The sequence below is a fragment of the Macrotis lagotis genome, chromosome 5 (assembly GCF_037893015.1).
Source record: "Macrotis lagotis isolate mMagLag1 chromosome 5, bilby.v1.9.chrom.fasta, whole genome shotgun sequence".
NCBI lineage: Eukaryota > Metazoa > Chordata > Mammalia > Peramelemorphia > Peramelidae > Macrotis > Macrotis lagotis.
Window position 1 is genome coordinate 244,798,951 of NC_133662.1, and position 19,133 is coordinate 244,818,083.

A 19,133-nucleotide genomic window follows, 5' to 3' on the forward strand; every position below is an offset into this window, starting at 1 on the left:
TTCTCATAACAACCCCATGATGTAGATGCTATTATCTATGTTTTACGGATGAAGAGACTGAGACCCATAGAGGTTCAGTGACTAGCATAATTATATGAGAAAGGATTTGAACAGGTACCTGGGTGAACATGTGAAGGAGGCTCGACAACTTATATGCACACACACACACACACACACACACACAGTCTTAGAGAATTGCCTAGCTCCCTGAGAGGTTAATTGACTTCCTCAAGATCAGTCAGGACTTGAATACAGGTCTTCCTGGCTTCAAGGTCAATTCTCTATCCTCTTCACCAGGATATTATTATATCCATACAATGGAAATGGAAAAACTCCAGTAAAGTAATGATTTACTCATTGTTACACTCCTAATATGTGAATGAGGTTGGGTCTCACCCAGGCCCCTTGATCCCACCCCCATCCAGTCGTCTGCCCACACATTAGACTCTTAAATATTTAATGAATTAATTGGAGACTTTTGGAGTTGGAACTGACTTTAGAAATGAAAAAAAAAAATCAATCTTATGAGGAAGGTAGTCCCTGCCCATTATCAGAAAGCTCTAATTATTGGAAATTGTTCCTTCTACTTGGCTAATCACACAAAATCCTAAACCTAGCTTGGGAAGGAGCCTTAGGGGTCATCTAGTCCAATCCCCTCCTTTTAAAGAAAACTGAGGCCCAGTGAAGGTAAATGAATTGTTCTACGTCACATAGGTCACACAAATCTGTCTTTCCTCTGCACCACTCTTTGCCTCCTCTAACTTCCACTCCTCTAGAAATTCTCCTTGGTTCTTGGGACACAAATAAAGTAAATCTACTCTTCTATCCTCAAACAGCCCTTCAGATATTTAGAACCATTTGTCATGTTGCCCACCAGGTCTTCTCTCCCCTGGTTGCTTCCACTAGTCCTCAGTAACAGAGGCAAAAATCCCTTTGCTGTGTAGCAGGATTGTACATTTAGGAGTCATCATTTTACAGAAAAGAAAACCAGAGCCCAGAGAGGTGAATGATTTGCCCAAGACCACCCAACAGAGCCAACATTTGAATTCAGGACTTATGAGTCCAAAATTCACCAATTCAGCAAGCGCTTATTAAGTGCCAACTATTTACAAGGCACTGAACTATACAAATTGAGGATCCAGCGGCATAACTGAAACAATCCTGTCCTCAAAGAACTTATTCTCTATTGGGGAAAAACAGAGACCTGTACAAGTAATCACAACTCTATACTATGAATTTCCAGAAGGGTGGACACAAGTCTAATAGGAAGGAAAGTTTGTGGGCAATTAGGACACAAATTCCAGAGGGCGTAAGGCTAGGGTGGAAAGAGATCTTGTTTCTTCTGCTGCCTGCATTGGTGACCTTGGATAAGTCACTCTCTCTCTCTCTCTGGGCTGCAGTTTTCCCATCTGTAAAATGAAGGAGCTGGACTTATTGCCAGTCCTAGATCTGTGATTCTAAGAGATGAATCAGGTCTTTAAAGGGATGAGGTCAGCACAGTTGGTTCTGGCAGAGGAACAAGAGGTGTTTAGAGCATGTGTTTAAGGCGGCTAAAGTTTTACAGTCCCGGGCATTCTCAGGGGAGCCATGCCCTCATTACGCTCATGTTCTGCTCCAGTCAATCAATAAACAAGTATTTTTTAAATACTCACTGGACTTCAGGCTGGTGAGTTGGGAGGACAAAGACAAGTGTTTGCATTGGCTAATATTGCACTTTGGTTTAGATTCCTGTTTGCCTCCAAGGCTGTCTCATGTGCTTGTATGAGGTGTGTATTGTGTGTGTGATTACATAAATGTGTGTGGACACGTGTGCTAGGTATCGCTGTATTAGACTCTATATGTAGGGTATCCTAGAGCTGTCTCCAGACTCCCTCTGGTGCCTACACTCTTCTCTGCAGAGAGCCATCCGTGTGCGGAGTCACTCCATGGAGACCATGGTGGGGAGCCAAAAGAAGCATCAGAGCGGAGGGATCCCAGGCAGCCTCAGTGGGGGCATCACACATAACAGTGTGGAAGTGACCAAAACCACCTTCTCGGTAAGCATGGGATTCTGGGAGGGAAGGAGAGAGGCAAAAAGACAAAGAGAGAGAAAGGGAATAGGAGGAAGAAGGGAAGGGGAGGACGGGAAGGAAGGATGGAGAGAGAGAGTGGAGAGGGAGGGAGGAAGGGAAGGAAAGAAGGAAAAAGAAAGTAGAGAGGAAGAGGAGAGGGAAGGAAGAAGGAAAGAAAGGAGAGAGAAAGGAAGGAAAGAAGGGGGAAAGGGAGAGAGACAGAGAAGAAGGAGGAGAATAGAGGAAGATTATTTAACTAGGGAGATCCATCAGGAGCAAACCTAGGTGTTGGGGGGAAGGACAGACCCTGCATTTGAAGCCAGGACCCAGGACCTCACCCCAGAAGGTGTCTGACATGTAAGATTTTCACTTTGGAATCTCGGTGGGCAGCCTCCAGTGACAGCAGCAACAGCAAAGAACCAATCACGAAGTCCCATCAAGAGGAGGTCGGGGCTGTTCCCCCGCCTGCACACAGGCTCTGAAGGCCAGGCTGATAGCCGGACACGATGGTAAATCATTATTGCTCTCCTTTTGCTGTCCCATTCTCCAAAAGCACAGGTGGGGGGGGGGGCTTCTTTCAGGGGATTCTTACTCTGGGTGAAAGTTGGAAGCAATAAGGTTGAAATTGCATCGGTTGTGGAATTAGAGGACCTGAGTTCAAATCTAATTTCTGATATTTGTAACCTGTGTGACCTTGGGTAAGACACCTTTCCTAGGTGTCTCAAATCTCTTCCACTTTTGTGATCCAATGAACCAAGACGGAACTATTAGGAACTCTCCATAGGCCAAAGAGTATTTTTTGTATCACAGATCGCTTAGGGATGAAGTTTATACATCCTTTCTCAGGAAAAAAAAAATGGTTTTAAATACATAAAATGAAATAAAAAGAAAAATGGTTTTAAATGCATGAAATGAAATAAGTACGATTTCAAAGGAAGCGAAGTATACTGAAGTATAGATCCAAAGTTAAGAAGTCCTGGCTCATGGGTCCATGGGTAAGACAAGTTCCCTGTCCAAGCCATGCACCCAGATATGGCCTCTAGCCTCTTCCCCTCAAAGGTACGTATTACTTTGTTGCAGGGGCAGATCAGGCCAATCTACATATAAAAAGCAATGATAGATGCCGTGTCTCCCTTTAAAAATATATCACTGACAGAAAGGGAAATCCCAAGTCCTGGGTGCGAGTCCATCTCTAACATTTAGCTGTATGATCTTGACCAAATTTGTCATGGGAATAATATAATTTGTTTTCTTGATGGGAGGAAAGAAAGCATTTGGAATTCAAAATTTTTTTAAATGAATGTTAAAATGTATAGACTGGCAAATTGCCTTCTGTGGGGGATGGGGGAGGGAAGCAAGATTGGGGGGAAATTGTAAAACTCAAAATAAATAAAAATCTTTGAAAAAAAATGAATGTTTAGTGGTGGAGCACCCTGGAGTCAGGAGTACCTGAGTTCAAATCCGGCCTCAGACACTTAATAATGACCTAGCTGTGTGGCCTTGGGCCAGCCACTTAACCCCATTGCCTTGCAAAAACGTAAAAAAAAAAATGAATGTTTAAAAGGAATAATAATCATAATGACCCTGACCAGGGGATGCCACAGGGGACAGAGTTCCAGACCCAGCATCAGAAAAGACTCACCTTCCTCGATTCAAATCTGGCCTCAGATGCTTGCTAACTGTGTGACCCTAGGCAAATCACTTCACCCTGTTTGCCTTAGCTTTCTTATCTGTCAAATGGGGTGGAGAAGGAAATGATAAACCTCTCTAGTATCTTTGCCAAGAGAACCCCAAATGGGTTATGGAGAGTCAGACACGCCTGAAACAATAGTGAACAATCCTGGTCAAGTCACTCTCCCTCTCTTGGCCTCAGTTTCCCCCCGTGTATTATGGGCAGCCAAGGACAGGGGGGAAGGTAAGTTCAATGTCCCTTCTGACATTCTGTGAGTTCCTGTGATCTGTCAGCCCTGCATTAAGATTTGATGCCTGTTTCTCCTCATGACCTGTATTATTTGGAGCTGCCTTCATTATACAGAAGAGGAATATGGGGCCCAGAGAAGGAAGTGACTTCCCAAGGCCCCACAAGGAGGAAGATATGGTACTAGGATTTGAATTCAGGTCCAACAGGAATGGTTCAAGAAACTGAATTCTTTCTTCAAACACACAAACAAAATCATACACACACACACACACACACACACACACACACATACATTCACACATACTGAACCCTGTGATACTCAGTTCTCAAAGGTTGTTCCTTTGATCAGGATGTAAGTTCTGCCAGGAAGACCTGGATTCAGATCCCTCCTCAAATCCCCTGTCAGAGGGGACCTAATAGCTGCATGATCCTGGGCAAGTCACTTGTCCTTTCTGAGTCCATCTCCTCATCTGTAAAATAACATTGACCGTATACTGATAGCACTACCCAAATAGAGATGCTGAGAGGCCCAAATGATAATGCAAACCCTCACTTGCTATATAAATGGCAGTTCTATTACAGCAGAGAAAGCAACTTGTCCAGGTGAGCTTTGAGTCCATGACTCTTCCCTCATTAGCATCAAGTCCTATCCCAGGGTCCTAAAAGGTTATGTGTAGGGTTCCAAGAGACTATCATGGACTCCTCTCGTTTTTTTTTAAATTAATTTTTTTTTATTTATGGCAATAGGGTTTTTAAGTGACTTGCCCGAGGTTACACAGCTTGACAATTATTAAGTGTCTGAGGTCAAATTTGAACTCAGGTCCTCCTGACTCCAGGACCTCTGTGCCACCTAGCTGCCCTCCATGGACTCTTCTCTAAAGCTTCCCAAGACCCCCAAAGGGACGGCCTTACTCCTAAGGCAGAACTTGGTGACCCCTGCTTCCTTCTTTCCCTCTCTAGCCTACCAGGAATAAGAGAAAAAAGTCAGACTTATAAATCACCTTGCCTAAGGTGGTTTAGGAACTGAATCATACTTGACTTGGAGTCAGAAAGTCCTGGATTCAAATCCTCCCAGAGAAATTCACTTTATGTGAACTTGGGCCAGTCACTTAACCTACCTGTTTCCCCATCTGTAAAGTGGGAATGATGATAATAATAATGTAAGACTCAAATGACATAAAGCATGTAAAGTCCCTTGTAAACCTTAACATCCTAGATGTAAATGTTCATTATTATATTATTCTTTTCCCTCCTTCCTATCTCCTCAGTGACAGTGTCTCTAGTACTCCCAAGACTCCAGATGGTGGTCATTCTTCTCAGGAAGTGAAATCAGAAACCTCATCCAACCCCAGCTCTCCGGAAATTTGCCCCAACAAAGAGAAGTAAGGAGGGAAGTCCTTCTTTGGAGGAACGAGAGGGCAGAGCTACAAACTGAATGGGTGGAGACTCCCCCATCCTCTGTCTACCCAGTGACTGCATGGGGGCTGTGTGCATAGGGGCAGGGGGGCAGGTCCCACCCCTTCTGCCTTTCTTCCCCAGACCCTTTGTCAAACTGAAGGAAAATGGCCGATCCAGCATCTCCCGGTCCTCCTCCAGCACCAGCAGCTTCAGCAGCACAGCCGGGGAAAGTGAGGCCATGGAGGAATATGACATTGTGGTAGGTGGAGCTGCTGCCCAGAGAGAGGCCGGACTCTCACTATGGACACTGGGGTCCTCCACTGGCCCTTCCTTTGCCCTCCTACTTCGGAACTCACAGACCCATCAAGCACTCAGCATTTATTAAACACCTACTGTGTTCCAAACATTGTGCTAGTTGAGGCTACAAAGTCAAAAGTGAGACATTTCCTGCCTTCAAGGAGTTTAATATTCTAGATAGAGAGCTAAAAAGCACCTGCTATAGACTATAGTCCAAAAGTCCCTGGCCACAAGGAGCTTATAGTCTTTTAGGGGAACAGAGCATGTGCACAGATAAGTAAATACAAGATATGTTTCCCCGCAATATATTGTGGCAATCAAGGGTCTGGAAATGAGTAACATCCAGTCTCAAGTCCTAGGCAGTTGTGGAAGGAGGGAAGAGCCAGGATCTTTCCAAGAGATTGATTATTGTGTTAAGACTGAATATGAAAGTGAGACATGGATGGGAAACAGAGGCAAGAAGAGTGGGATGAGAGAAGGGAGACTTTCTGGAGGGAGAGGTGGGCCTTGAGCCAGGATTGAAGGAAGTCAGAGACCCGAATTCACATAGAGGATGAGAATCTGACATGTCGGGCAGGGAAAGTGAGGCTGGCAGACATAGGGTTGGGCCAGCTGGATTATGGACACATAGATTTAAAAGTGAAGGGGAGGGGTGGCTAGGTGGTGCAGTGAATAGAGCACTGGCCCTGGAGTCAGGAGTACTTGAGTTCAAATGTGGCCTCAGACACTTAACAATTAACTAGCTGTATGGCCTTGGGCAAGCCACGTAACCCCATTGCCTTGCAAAAAAACTAAAAAAAAAAGTGAAGGGGAAATTAGAGGCCATCTAATCCCACCCCCAGGGCAGCTAGGTATGCCAAAGTGTCCAGAACATCAAGCCTGGAAGCAGAAAGACTCATCTTCCTGAGTTTGAATCCCACCTCAGATACTTACTGTACTATCCTGGGCAAGTCACTTCACCCTGATTGCCTCAGTTTCCTCATCTTTCAAATGAGCTAGAGAAAAAAATGGCAAATCATTCCAGTATCTTTACCAGGAAAATCCCAAATGAGGTTATGAAGAGTTGGACATAACTGAAAACAATTGAATAACCTGCTCATTTTATAAATGAGAAAACTGAGACTGAGAGAAATTTAGTGTCTTACGCAGGATCACTCAGAGAATCCATTTCAGAAGTGGGATTTGAGTCCAGGTCTTCCGAGTCTGAAGTCATTGTTCTTTCTCTTGTACTAACCAAGGGCACCTGGTTAGGGGAAGCCTACCTCAAACTATAAGTTCTTCCTGTTCAGGCAGGAGAAGGGAGGCAGTTACTTTTTATGGTTCAGTGGAAAAGGTCCTGGCTTTGAAGTGAGAAGACCTGGGTTCAGATCTTGCCTCCACCATCTGTATGATGTTCGGCCAATAATTTAACCTCTCTTGGTCTTAGTTTTCTTATTTACAAAAGGGGGGGGGGGCAGCTAGGTGGTGCAGTGGATAGAGCACTAGCCCTGGAGTCAGGAGGACCTGAGTTCAAATCTGACCTCAGACACTTAATAATTACCTAGCTGTGTGACCTTGGGCAAGTCAGTTAACCTCATTTGCCTTGCAAAAGCCTTAAAAAAAAAAAAGAGGGGGAGAGGCTAGATGCCTCTAAGATCTCCTGCAACCTGAAATCTGTGATTCTATGATCTCTGATCAGGGTCAAAGTCATCCATTTTAATGGTTGGAATGGTGGGCTTGGATTGGATCAATCCTCGTATTTATTAAGCCCCTACTGTGTGCTGAGCACTAAACACAAAAAAATGAAACCATCCCAGCTCTCCAGAAGCTTGTGTTCAATTAGAAAAGACTACAGACACACTTATCTCTCAGTCCCCTAGGCAGCCTCTGAGACTGTAACTTGAATGGAAAGGGATGGCCTATATTCTTTCTTTTTTTTAGGACTTTAAAAAAATATTTATTTATTTTTCCAAATACACGCAGTGATAGTTTTCAGCAATCTTTTTTTTGCAGGGTTTTGAGTTTTACATTTTTTCCCCTCCCTCCCCTGATAGAAGGCAATCTGATATAAGCTATACACGTCTAGCCATGCTAAACATAGATCCATATTAATCATGTGGTGAAAGAAGAATCAAATACAAATGGAAAAAATAGAGAAAAAAGACAATACATAAGACGATTTTAAAAACTGAAGATCGTGAGTTTTGATGGCCTGTATTCTTACTTGGGAATTCCTGTTCCAGTCCCCTTATTGTTATTATGGGTTGGTGGTTCTGTTCTTCTAGGAGCTGGTTCAGTTTTGTTGGTGGCTGGGGCAGGTCAGGCCACTCATGTGGCCAGAGAGAGGGCAGACTCTCAGCCATGGACACTGGGATCCTCCTTCACCAGGACCAAGTGGGGAAGTGGCCCGGGGTGGGGAAGGGGTGTTAAGGGGCTTGGGGTGAATTGTAATAAAACCATGCAGCTGCTGCACTCTTATGTCATCTCCCTCCCCCCCAGAGCAGCCAGCCCTCCACAGCTTCGCCCTTCAAGCAGGAAGTCTTTGTCTACAGCCCGTCCCTGAACAGCGAGAGCCCCAGCCTAGTAGCTACAGCGACACCAGTTATCATGAGCCGGAGTCCGACAGGTCAGTGGCGCCCAGGGTGGGATGGCACCGTTTGGAGAAAGCCCCTTCCCTGGGGTTGATATCAGCTGCTCTCATCTTCCACAAAGCAGCCTGGTAGAGGAGGACCAGGTTTGGATCAGTGCCCCAACTCTGAGTCTGTGTGACTCTGGGCAAACCACTCTGACAGTCACTGTCTGGCCATGGGATACCACAGTGGGCAGCACTGCTTCCCTTTGGCTCCCATATAATCCTGATGGGTATTCCTAGTGCAGAGGGAGGGTCGAGGGTCTTGGAGGTCAGAGCCATAGAATCAGAGAGAGGGAGCGTGGTACAGTGGAAATGTGAGCTAAGTGTAGAATCAGAAGACTTGGCTTTGCCTGGAAGCTAGGTGGCATCATTGTGAACAAGTGCCTGGGACTGGAGTCAGGAAGACCTGAGTTCAAATCCATTCTCAGACTCTTTCTACCTGGGTGGCCCTGAGCAAGTCACTTCATCTGTCAAAAGAACTGAAGAAGAAAATGACAAACCATTCCAGTATCTTTGCCAAGAAGATTCCAAACTGGGTCCCAAAGAGTCAGACAAGACTCAATAACAATGACCACCATCTTGACTGAGTCCATTAACTCCTCTGGGCCTCCGTTTTCTCTTCTATTAAAGGAGGAGGAGGGAGAATGGACAGGCTGCCTCTAAATTCCCTGCCATCTCTAAATCCCACCCGAGGAATTATGGAAAAATCATGTCATTCCTCTGGAACTCAGTTTCCTTTGCTGTAAAATGAGGGAATTAACCAGCATAAACTCTGATACTAGGCAGACCGAGGCTGATGGGATCACTTGAACTCCAAAAGTTCTGAGCTGTATTAGAGCTAATGCCAATTGGATATCTGCACTTGGGCTGGCATCCATATGGTGAGCCACCAGGAGCTACCCAAGGAGAGGCAAACCAGCCCAGATCACACATGAAGCAGGACAAAGCTTTCAGCAGTGGGATTGGCCCAAGAATGACCAGGGTCATTCTTGCCTGGGTAAGATAGGAAGACAAGATGTCAAAAACAAACAAAAAATGAAAAAAATGCTAGCTTTTATGGCCTCTGAGATCCTTCCATCTCTAAAATTATGATTCTGTGACCCTAAAAAATAGCATCAATCAAACTTTCCCAAATCACATTCCCCTCTGAGCCTCACTCTTCCTTTGAGCATCTGAGATTTCAGATGCATGCAAAGAAGCAGCCCGGCCTTCTTCTTTGACCCCTGCACTTTGTGGTTGTCCATCAACAAGGCTGCCCAGTTTGGTTAGTTAGACCATAGGATCAAGGTGATTGAGGTGGCAGCTTTGATTTCCATGTGGAACAGTGACTTTTGTCCTATTTTCTGGCTATAGATGACATCCCCAGCCCCCATCTAACCTCCTCCTTGATGTAAGCATCCTATCACAAACAAGGCCGAAAGGATGTGGAGAGCTCAGGGCAGGCATTCTGTTGCTAGGGAGATGATGAAAGCAGATAACTCTGATTGGCCAGGAGGTTGGGCCATTGAATTTGCTTGCCATCTTTCCAGGGACCAACAGCAAAAAACTTAAAACTGTGTGTACAGTATGGGCAATACAGACAAAGACAACAAAATAGACCTTGTCTTCTATGGGGCTTCTTGTACCATGGCTCAATAAGCATACCCCAGAGCATACTTCTGCACAGTACCTCCCAGAGCCTTGAATCCTTATAGCAAATTGGGAGGGAATCAAAGCTAGTACACGATAATGACAATATAATTAGAGTGGATGGATCACCAAATATGAATCCTCCTGCAACATGTCCAAAAGGAAAGCATTCATCCTTTGCCTGGTGAATGGGGGACCCAACTCTCCCAGCAAATGTTTGTTCCATGTTGAAAGTAGTGCATACTACATGTAAGAGATACCAAAAAGATAAAGCATCAGGCAGCTAGGTGGAGCAGTGGATAGAGCACTGGCCCTGGAGTCAGGAGGACCTGAGTTCAAATTCGTCCTCAGACACTTAATAATGACCTAGTTGTGTGGCCTTGGGCAAGCCACTTAACCCCATTGCCTTGCAAAAAAACTAAAAAAAAAAGATATAGCATCTGTGAGCTCCCAGGCTAGCTAGGAATAATCAGGTATCAGTAGATGATGCCATGTGAGGAATTATGAAATGTGGATAATTAGTGCTAAGTGGTGGGTGCTTTATTTGGGGCCAGGGTTAAGCAGGAAATTTCAGAAGGATCAATCACATCCTAATTCACTTGTGTAATATCACTTCCTGTATCATTCACTTTTTAGGGTCTTGCTTGTATTCCTGTCCTACCGAGGATTGATGCTCCCAAGACTGGAGCATTTTCTATTCAATATCATGCAAGTCAGGGTTCAGAAAACACCTCATTCCTGGGGGCAGCTAGATGTTTCAGTGGATAGAACACCAGACCTGGAGTCAGGAGGACCTGAGTTCAAATTTGACCTCAGACACTTAATCGTCTAGCTTTGTGACCTTGGGCAAGTCACTCAACCCAATTGCCTTGTAAAAACTAAAAATAAAAAAGAAGAAGAAAAAAGAAAACACTTCACTCATATAGGAAGTCAACCAAAACTCAGAAGCATCCAGAGAGATGAGGCATCTAATGTGGCTAAACTGTCTGGTGACAATTTCAATTCCCCTGGGTCTTCCTTGAAGGACCAGCTCCCAAGTCTGTGGGTTGAGCGCTGATCTAGGTTGGCATTTGCCAGTCCCTAGTCATGGGCAAGAACAAACCAGGACACAAAGTCCATTGACCCTCCCATCACCAACACTGAATAGACCATGACTTGGGGGTATACACAAGTGAAAGGAAAAGGAAATAAGCATCTATAGAGGGCCTCCCTGAGCAACTAGGTGGCACAGTAGATAAAGCTTGAATTCAGGAAGACCTAAGTTCAAATCTCACCTGACACACTTGCTAACTGTGTAACCCAGGGCAAGTCACTTAACCTTGCTTGCCTCGGTTTCCTCATTTGTCAAATGAGCTGGAAAGGAAATAGCAAACCACTCCAATATCTCAGTCAAAAACAAAAAACAAAACAGGGCCATGAAGAGTCAGACATGACTGAACAATTACACAGTGCCTATTATGTGCCAAACACTTTTTATAAATATGATTTTATTTGATCTTCCTACCTATGAGGTAGGCACCATTATTATCCCCATTTTATAGTTGAGGAAACTGAGGCAAATAGGATCCCACAGCTAGTAAGTATATGAGGCAAGGATTTGAACTCAGATCTTCCAGACTCCAAAGCCAATGCTCTGTCTACTGTATCATGAACTGCCTACATCAAAAAGGCAAAAGAAATTTGAGGCATGCTCAAGGTTCCCTGAGAACATTTATGGGTGTCCACTGGGGAACCAAAAACACATTTTACAAAAAGATGCTGCTGATAAAACAACAAATTCCTTCTCTGTCTCTGCCTCTTGAAACACTAAGCCCTCTTCTAGGCTCAGCTCAAGAGCAACCCCCTACAAGAAGTCTTCTGGGATTCCCCCAGCTGTTATTATTCCATCACTATGTATTTCTGCAGTTACTTCTCTGAGAACAAATCCTCCTTCAAGAGAGGAATTATATTCCTTTTGTCTTCATGTCCCCAGAGTGTGACATTAGCTGGCACTCGTCCTTGCTGTTCTGCCTTTTCACTCATCTCTGACTCTTCCTGATCCCATTTGGAGTTTTCTTGACAAAGATACTGGAATGTTTGTTTGCTATTTCTTTCTCCCGCTCATTTGACAAATGAAGAAACGGAAGCAAACAGGGTAAAATGACTTGCCCAGGGTCACACAACTAGTCAGTGTCCAAATCAGATTTAAACTTAGGAAGATCAGTCTCTCTGACTCCAGGCCCAATGCTCTATCCACTATGGCACCGCCTAGCCGCCCCTTAGCTTAATAAACGTTCATCAACTGATTGATTGAAATGCCTTCCCTTCCTCATGTTTTCCTCCACTGCTTCTCCTAGACTTGAAGAACAGGAACTCTCCAAGGTCCAACCTGAAGTTCCGCTTCGATAAGCTCAGCCACACCAGTTCCAGTGCGGTATGGAAGGAGTCTCTTGCTTGTGGGGACTTGGGGTGGGCAGGCTCAAAGAGGACCCGAGTCATACAAGGAGTGTATTGCATCTGATTGGAGGGATAGCTCCCAGGGTCCTTTGGGCCCAGAATGCCTGAAATACAACTAGTTAAGGTTAGCTCCTTTGACTCTTGAAGGCTTTGGGATCATCAGGAGCCCCCTGTGAAAACTTCCCCATACAATACCGGTTGTCACTTTATCAGTTAACAGCCATCACTGTAGTTGGGAATGAGTTTGCCCAGCTTAGAGCACTCCATATGAAAGGAAGACTGAAGGAGGGAAGTAGAAATAGAGGTCTTGAGATGGGAGAGACATGGAAAAAGAAAGGAGAGCAAAGGCAAACTCTAACACTTTCTTCTAATTTGGAAATGTGCCCCCACCCTGTGAGAGGAGTCGGGGGTGTGGGAAGTACCAGCATCCAGATGTGAAAGGAATGGGTTTGGAAAAATGGGAGAAGGGAGGCCTCTACTGTCCAAGCAGAGATCCTACAACCCTCTCTTCTGTGTCAAGACTATTTCTTTTGAGGAAGGATTCCCAGTGGGTTGGACAGCCCTATGTCCAAATGTAGCACCCACCTATCCAAATGTAAAATGCAAAACCATTTCCTATTATGTTCTAGCACATGGGTTTAATCTGAGTTACTTATTTCTGTGGTCCAGAGAAGCCTATGGTTTTGTTGTTCAGTCGTATCCAACTCTTCATAAAACCCTCTGGGGTTTCTTGGCAAAAATACTGGAAGGGTTGCCATGTCCTTCTCCAGTTCATTTGACAGATGAAGGCAAACAGGGTGAAGTGACTCACCCAGGGTCATTCAACTGATAGCTATCCACTAAGCCACCAATAAGCCCCTTCTGAAATGATGTTTCTAAATGCATAAAATAATGACTATTGAAGAAACCAATCACACTAAAATACAGTAGCCAAAATATTTTTAGAAGTTAGGATTTTTGGATAACACATTGAGAACCTAAAGGTCGGCTATATTTTTAATCTGCTTTGGGCCAAACCTTGCTTGTAAGTAGTTTATGATCTCTAGTTAGCACCTGCTTATCTAGGTGGCATAATGGATAGAGGGATGGTCTTGGCATTTTTTTCTTTCATTTATTAATCTATTTACTGTTCAAATGCATTAAATTGACAGGAATATCATCATTAGTTCCCCCCTTCCTTCCCCGTTCCCATGACAGCAAGTCATCTGATATAAGTTATAGATGTACAATGATGTTAAACATATTTTCAATTTACTCATGTTGTCAAAGAATCAGAATAAAAGGGGAAAAACATAAGAAAGAAAAAAAATTTAAAAAAATGAAAATAGTAAGAAATTAGCAAGTTCTTTCTTTGGATGTGGATGACATTTTCCATCCCAAGTCTTTGGGAATTGTCTTTGATCACAATACTGCTGAGAAGAGCTAAATCTATCATAGTTGGTCTTCACGCAATGTTGCTGTCAAACTTTGTATAATGTTCTCCTGGTTCTGCTTACTTGCCCAGCATCAGTTCACATAATGGAAAATCTGAGTTCAAATCTTGCCTCAGCTACTTTACTAGCTGTTGTGACCCTGGGCAAGCCATTAAGACTTTCTGCATTTCTACATCTTGTAAAATGGGGTTAATAATATCTGCCTCATAGGGTTGGTGTGGCAAGCAGAAGAGATAATATATACCCTTTGCTAACCATAAAGAAATGTCAACTATCATTATCCCATTGATATTGGTATGGGTGTGGTCGTTCTACCAAGCGAAGACCTGCTTGTAAAATTTTGTTTGGTGTCCCTTGACAAACTTCCTTTTTCTGTATGTATTTATGATGCTTTCCTGGGCTAGTCACTTAATTTCCCTTTTCCTCAGTTTCCTCATCTGTAAAAGGAAGGAGTTGTATCCAGTGATTCTATGGCCCTGTGATCTCCATTTATTCTTCCTTGGAAGCTCAACCCACAACCTAACAAAGATGGAAGTCTTTTTTTTACCACTAAATACTAAACTATTTCCTCTTAAACCAGAAAGCTTTTGAGCTTCAGTCTGAGAAGTGAGGCTGTTGGTTTCCAGTTTTGGATAATGGAGAAAAAAAATGAGTGTGGGCAGTAAGTGAAAGTTTTCTCTAGGTTGAGGCTTCTTAATGGGATGCCATTATTTTTGAGTATCAATTAGCTGGTGTTTTAGAATACCAGAAACCCAAGCTTTGAATTATCTGTGATTTGTGATCTCTGGCCATCCTTCTCCCCTCCTTCACACAGAGAAGTGTGTCAAAAGCAGATCCTTTGTTTTATTGCCCTCTGTCCTTGCAAAATGTCTGGCCCAGGATGGGTGAGATGCTTTTTTCCTTGCTAATCAATTTGATTGATAATCATATGAATCTTTGTTCTGATTTTATCCTGGAGCAGGGTCACTAGTGGGGAAGAGAAGTCCTTCACCTGTCAAAGGTGAGTCGCAGATCGTTGCTCTGGGAGTGTGGATGGGGTGTCCTTTCTGTCCTATTTCTGACCCTCACATTGACTTTGGAGAGGTCACTTAGAGCTCAGGGCTGAATCAGCCTGGGAAGTTTGGAGACAGGACTAAGTGGGTCAGAATCCAAATCCTCTCTTCCCTGACAGGGAGTCAGTTCCCGCTCCCCCCAGGTCAGGAGTAGATTGAATTTGGGTTCAAGAGGAGAGTGTTCATAAATTCTTATTGAAGTAAAGTAAATCCCAGCAATCCACTAGTCACACAAAATATAAGCTCCTTGAAGCAAGGGTCATTTTATTTTTTTCCTCTATGTTCTTAATGTTTATCCTTCATTCTCAAAGAAGACCATGATATCAGGGAGGTGATGCCATGAGATCCAAATGAAATGGATTTGAGTGAGGGGAGCTAGGCTAAGTCCCAGTCTCACTCCTCTGGAGCCATATAACTCAGGATAACTGAAGATGGTTCTGAATGGTAGATAATTCAAGGTTAAATGACTTGCCCAAGGTCACACAACTAGTAAGTGTCAAGTGTCTGCAGCTGGATTTGAACTCAGGTCCTCTTGACTCCAGGGCAGTGCTCTCTCCATTGCACTAACTAGATGCCTCTGTATCTTTAACCTCACACAGTCTGGGAGCATAACAGGGATTTACTATGGAAAGGAAGAGGAAGGGAACAAGCAAATCAGCACCTACTATTAAACACTTTTACATTACAATTACATGCAAATGAAGCAATTTTAAAATATTATATCATATATTTGTTGAGTCAATCATTCAGGCACTTGACAAGCACTTATTAAATACCAACGATAGGCTTGACCCCAAAGATACAGAGGCAAAATCTCCTGGCCTAGAAGGGACTTGCACTCTATATGACTGACTTGGAATTAATTTGAGCATGTACCTTCTCTCTGCCAGGCTTCATGTTAAGTCTAAGACAAAAATGGAACAATCCCTGTCAAACATCCCAATAAGAAATTATTAAGCACCTACTTGTGCCACATAATGTGGTAGGCAGTTCCTGTCCCCAAAGAGCTGAAAGGGGGGATTGAGTTCTCTGGGAATGGAAGACCATTTCTTTCACATCTTTTCTGTCCTTGTACTGAATTCACCTCTGAAAGGACATCCTGGCCCAGCCCTGTGGCTAATATTCTCCCTCTTCTGCATTTGTCTCCTCCAGGGCGGTCCTGTTTAAGTCCAGGGAGATGGCTTCTCTTCTACCAAGACCTTGGGAACATCTGTCCACTACACTAATCCCTGCAGCTGCTCCCATGCCCGGTGACCCCGTGCTACTGGCTTTAAGCTGAGGCCAACCTTCCACTCAGCACCGTCTATAACCCTCACCTTCCCCAGTGTTCCTGGTGGTGGTGTGCCTGGTGGGCACACCTCCCTCCTTTCTGAGAAGAGGCTTCCTGTACCATGTAGCATACACTGGACATGCTGTGGCCCAGTCCCACCAAGGCCTACACCCTTAGGTCTGTTTGTTGATTCGCTTTGTGTACTCCTGTGGTGGTACCACAGCTGGGTGGAGCTCCCACTAATGCCATACTGGCATCAGTGCTCTCTCCAACAGGTGAGCACAGTCACCAAAAGGTCACTCCTCTAAGTTTCCTCCTCTACCACCCTGTCCCATCTGATCTCCACCATGATTCATCTCGGTCTTAGTTTTATTCAGTCCTGTCTGTGAATGGTGGGCACAGGTCAGACTTTGATTAGTCCCTGAGGAGCTAAGGTAATAGTCATCCTTCTGTCCACAGGTAGCCTTCCTTCTGCCTTTCCTAATCAAAATTCCATCTTAAAGTGCAAGGAAAACCAGGACTTACATTATCAGGGCCCAAACATCCATATCTCTTTCAGGAAATAGCCTCTGTTAAGGGGGTGAGGGATTCCTTTAGATGTTCCTTTTGGAAATGACCTTGGGGAGGATGAGAGACAGAGACAGAGACAGAGTGTTTGAAGCTAGAAAAGTCAGAAGCAAACCTTTCAACTTCACTGACAACAAGCTCAGGGAAGGGAGCTTCCTGACCAACTTTGAAGGTCAGTAGTCTATTCTAGGTTCATGGGAATTGCATCATCATGTCTCAAATAAAACTGCCCTGGGTACCCCTTGTAACCAGGGAAGATGTCTCTAGGTAGGATTTCCACTCTGTTTTAATGATTGCCATCTTCCTCCCAGAAACCAAGTTTGGTAAGGTTCTGGCAAAGGACAAATTAGGTCATTGTTCCCTCATCCCAATGGGCTTCCCAAAGTTTTCATTTGTGATATCAAAAAACATTTCTGAAGCATTAGCTGTGGAAAAAGTTTGTCCCTTGCTTCCTTCAGCTTCCCCCAGCATCCCAATGAAACTTCCTTAGCACCTTAAGGAAGGATGGTCATTGGTGTGGATTGTTTGAATCCTTCCATGTCCAAAGTCAGGTGCCTCTTCAGCCCTACCTCTTTTCATTCAGACCTGGTCACTTTCCATGACTACCAGAAAGGGGCTCCCTTCCCCCTTGCCCGTCTTTCCTAGGTTGGATGGGGAGCTCCTTGTAAATGCAAGGGCAAAAAGGGACTAGGAGAGAGCAAGGGGGTGGTCATTAGTCAATACATTCCATAAGGGAAGATAGATGCGTACCAAGGCTGCGGAACCAGGATTCAAATACAAGTTTGTACTTACATTTGAAATCTTATGGTATGCCTTAGTATTTTGATTCATGTACCTCCCTTGCTCAAGCTACAAGACTGGGGACTGGAAATCACAAGACCAGATATAGCTCATGGGATTATAGATCCAAAGTTGGAGAGGGTACTTCAGAGACTATCTCATTTACAGATAAGAAAATTGAGGCATAAGGATGCAAAGTGACATGTTCAAGGTTACAAAGATAGTTAGTCTCAGAGGTAGGATTTGAATCTATGTCCTTACTCTAGAACCTGACTTTCCATTATACCAGAGCCAAATGGATGTTTTTACCTCTTAGAGATCTGGACCAAGGGGAGCTTAGATGTACAGACAGGAGATGGGTTTAAGATTCCCCTATCAACTTAATCCAAAACATTAAGGACCCCACACACCAGATTCTAGAGGTAGTAGCCTGGTGAGCCATCATGGCTAAGGTCAACTTTACTCCAGGGTCTGTGCATGGGACCCTTTCCCTTTTCCCATCCAGTCCTTCTCCCACCTGCACGACTTGCTGTACATCTATGGGATTAGTCTTCATGGACTTCTGCTAACCTCGAGGGAGTTACGATGCCCAGGCAGAAGGTCACATCTCATCCCTTGCCACAGTGGGGTATTTGTTCCTCTAGTCCCAAAGATCCAGCCTCCTTGGGGACCAGGCTGGTTCATAAAGGATGAGTGATCATACCCAGTCCATTCTCTCAATCAGAAAATGGAAACTTTCTTAAGATTTGAAACAAATATAAGTTTGATGCCACATGAGGTCCCATGATACTGCCACAGATAGCCTTGGTGCAGATGGAGGTTAAATTTGTCATTTGATTTTAGAGTCTGAGATGGATAACACCTTTGAAGAAGTGCAGCATCATTGCTTTCAAGGATACCCACTAACTCAGTCTTGTGAAAAATTATCACTGTCTCTGAATGTCAAAATAGTCTACAATGTCCCAATTCAACCAAAGGCTTTCAAGTAATCACGGAAGCTTCTAGCAATGGGTGCCTTGGGGTCCACACTCCAGGGCCCTCCGAGATCTTCCCTAACAAAGGCATCTATCACAAAGAGAGATCATACTCAAATAGCTTTCATGAATAGAGCAGAGGCACTTAATTCCAATCAAATAATTCAGATACCACATACATCCAAGTCTATTTTCCTCAGCCAAGTTGAAATATATAGCTTTCCTTTTTCCTGAGCAACAATAAAAATCTCTGCTGATGTCACAATGATAAGTTTCAGAAGCAAGGAACCCATTGATTTGAAATTTGTAATAATTCAATAGTAGACTGGAGTCCTTTTATATTTCATTATTTAGGGAGCTTCAAAGTTACCTGCTGTAATCCTGTCTTTTGAAGGACAAGAAAATTGAGTGGTCTAACTCAAGACAATCTGAGCAATTTGCAAATCTAATTTGCTCAAGGTCACTTAGTATCAGAGCTGGGCTGATGACCCAGACATTCCCCCTGCTCCCCATCCCCCAGTCAGTCCTTTTTCCCCTTTCCTATGCTGCCCACCTGAAATTTCCCTCTACACACACTACCTATAAGGAGAAGAGTTTGTTTAAATAAATTATTAGTCTAAATAAGATTGCTCTTCTCTCAAAAGTTGGCCTAGTCAAATGGTCTTAAAAATTTCTTTGGCAGCACCCATTTGTACATAAATGATGTGATTATTA

At 44.0% G+C, this 19,133-nt stretch overlaps 1 protein-coding gene across 8 annotated transcripts in view; it reads left to right on the plus strand.

Annotated features, from left to right (window-relative positions):
- Positions 1-18,531, plus strand: part of RAP1GAP2 (RAP1 GTPase activating protein 2) — a 271,689-nt gene extending 253,158 nt beyond the window's left edge. For 5 of the 8 annotated variants that reach the window (XM_074189228.1, XM_074189229.1, XM_074189227.1 and 2 more), the window contains 7 exons: positions 1,899-2,036; positions 2,442-2,560; positions 5,241-5,354; positions 5,512-5,629; positions 8,146-8,272; positions 12,244-12,320; positions 15,981-18,531. In XM_074189228.1, the coding sequence (XP_074045329.1) occupies positions 1,899-2,036; positions 2,442-2,560; positions 5,241-5,354; positions 5,512-5,629; positions 8,146-8,272; positions 12,244-12,320; positions 15,981-15,995 (708 nt within the window). In that variant the 3' untranslated portion in view covers positions 15,996-18,531. Of the gene's footprint in view, positions 1-1,898; positions 2,037-2,441; positions 2,561-5,240; positions 5,355-5,511; positions 5,630-8,145; positions 8,273-12,243; positions 12,321-14,737; positions 14,777-15,980 lie in introns of all 8 variants that reach the window. The other 3 variants (XR_012468802.1, XM_074189223.1, XM_074189224.1) reach the window with 3 other exon arrangements.
- Positions 18,532-19,133: the final 602 nt, after the last annotated feature.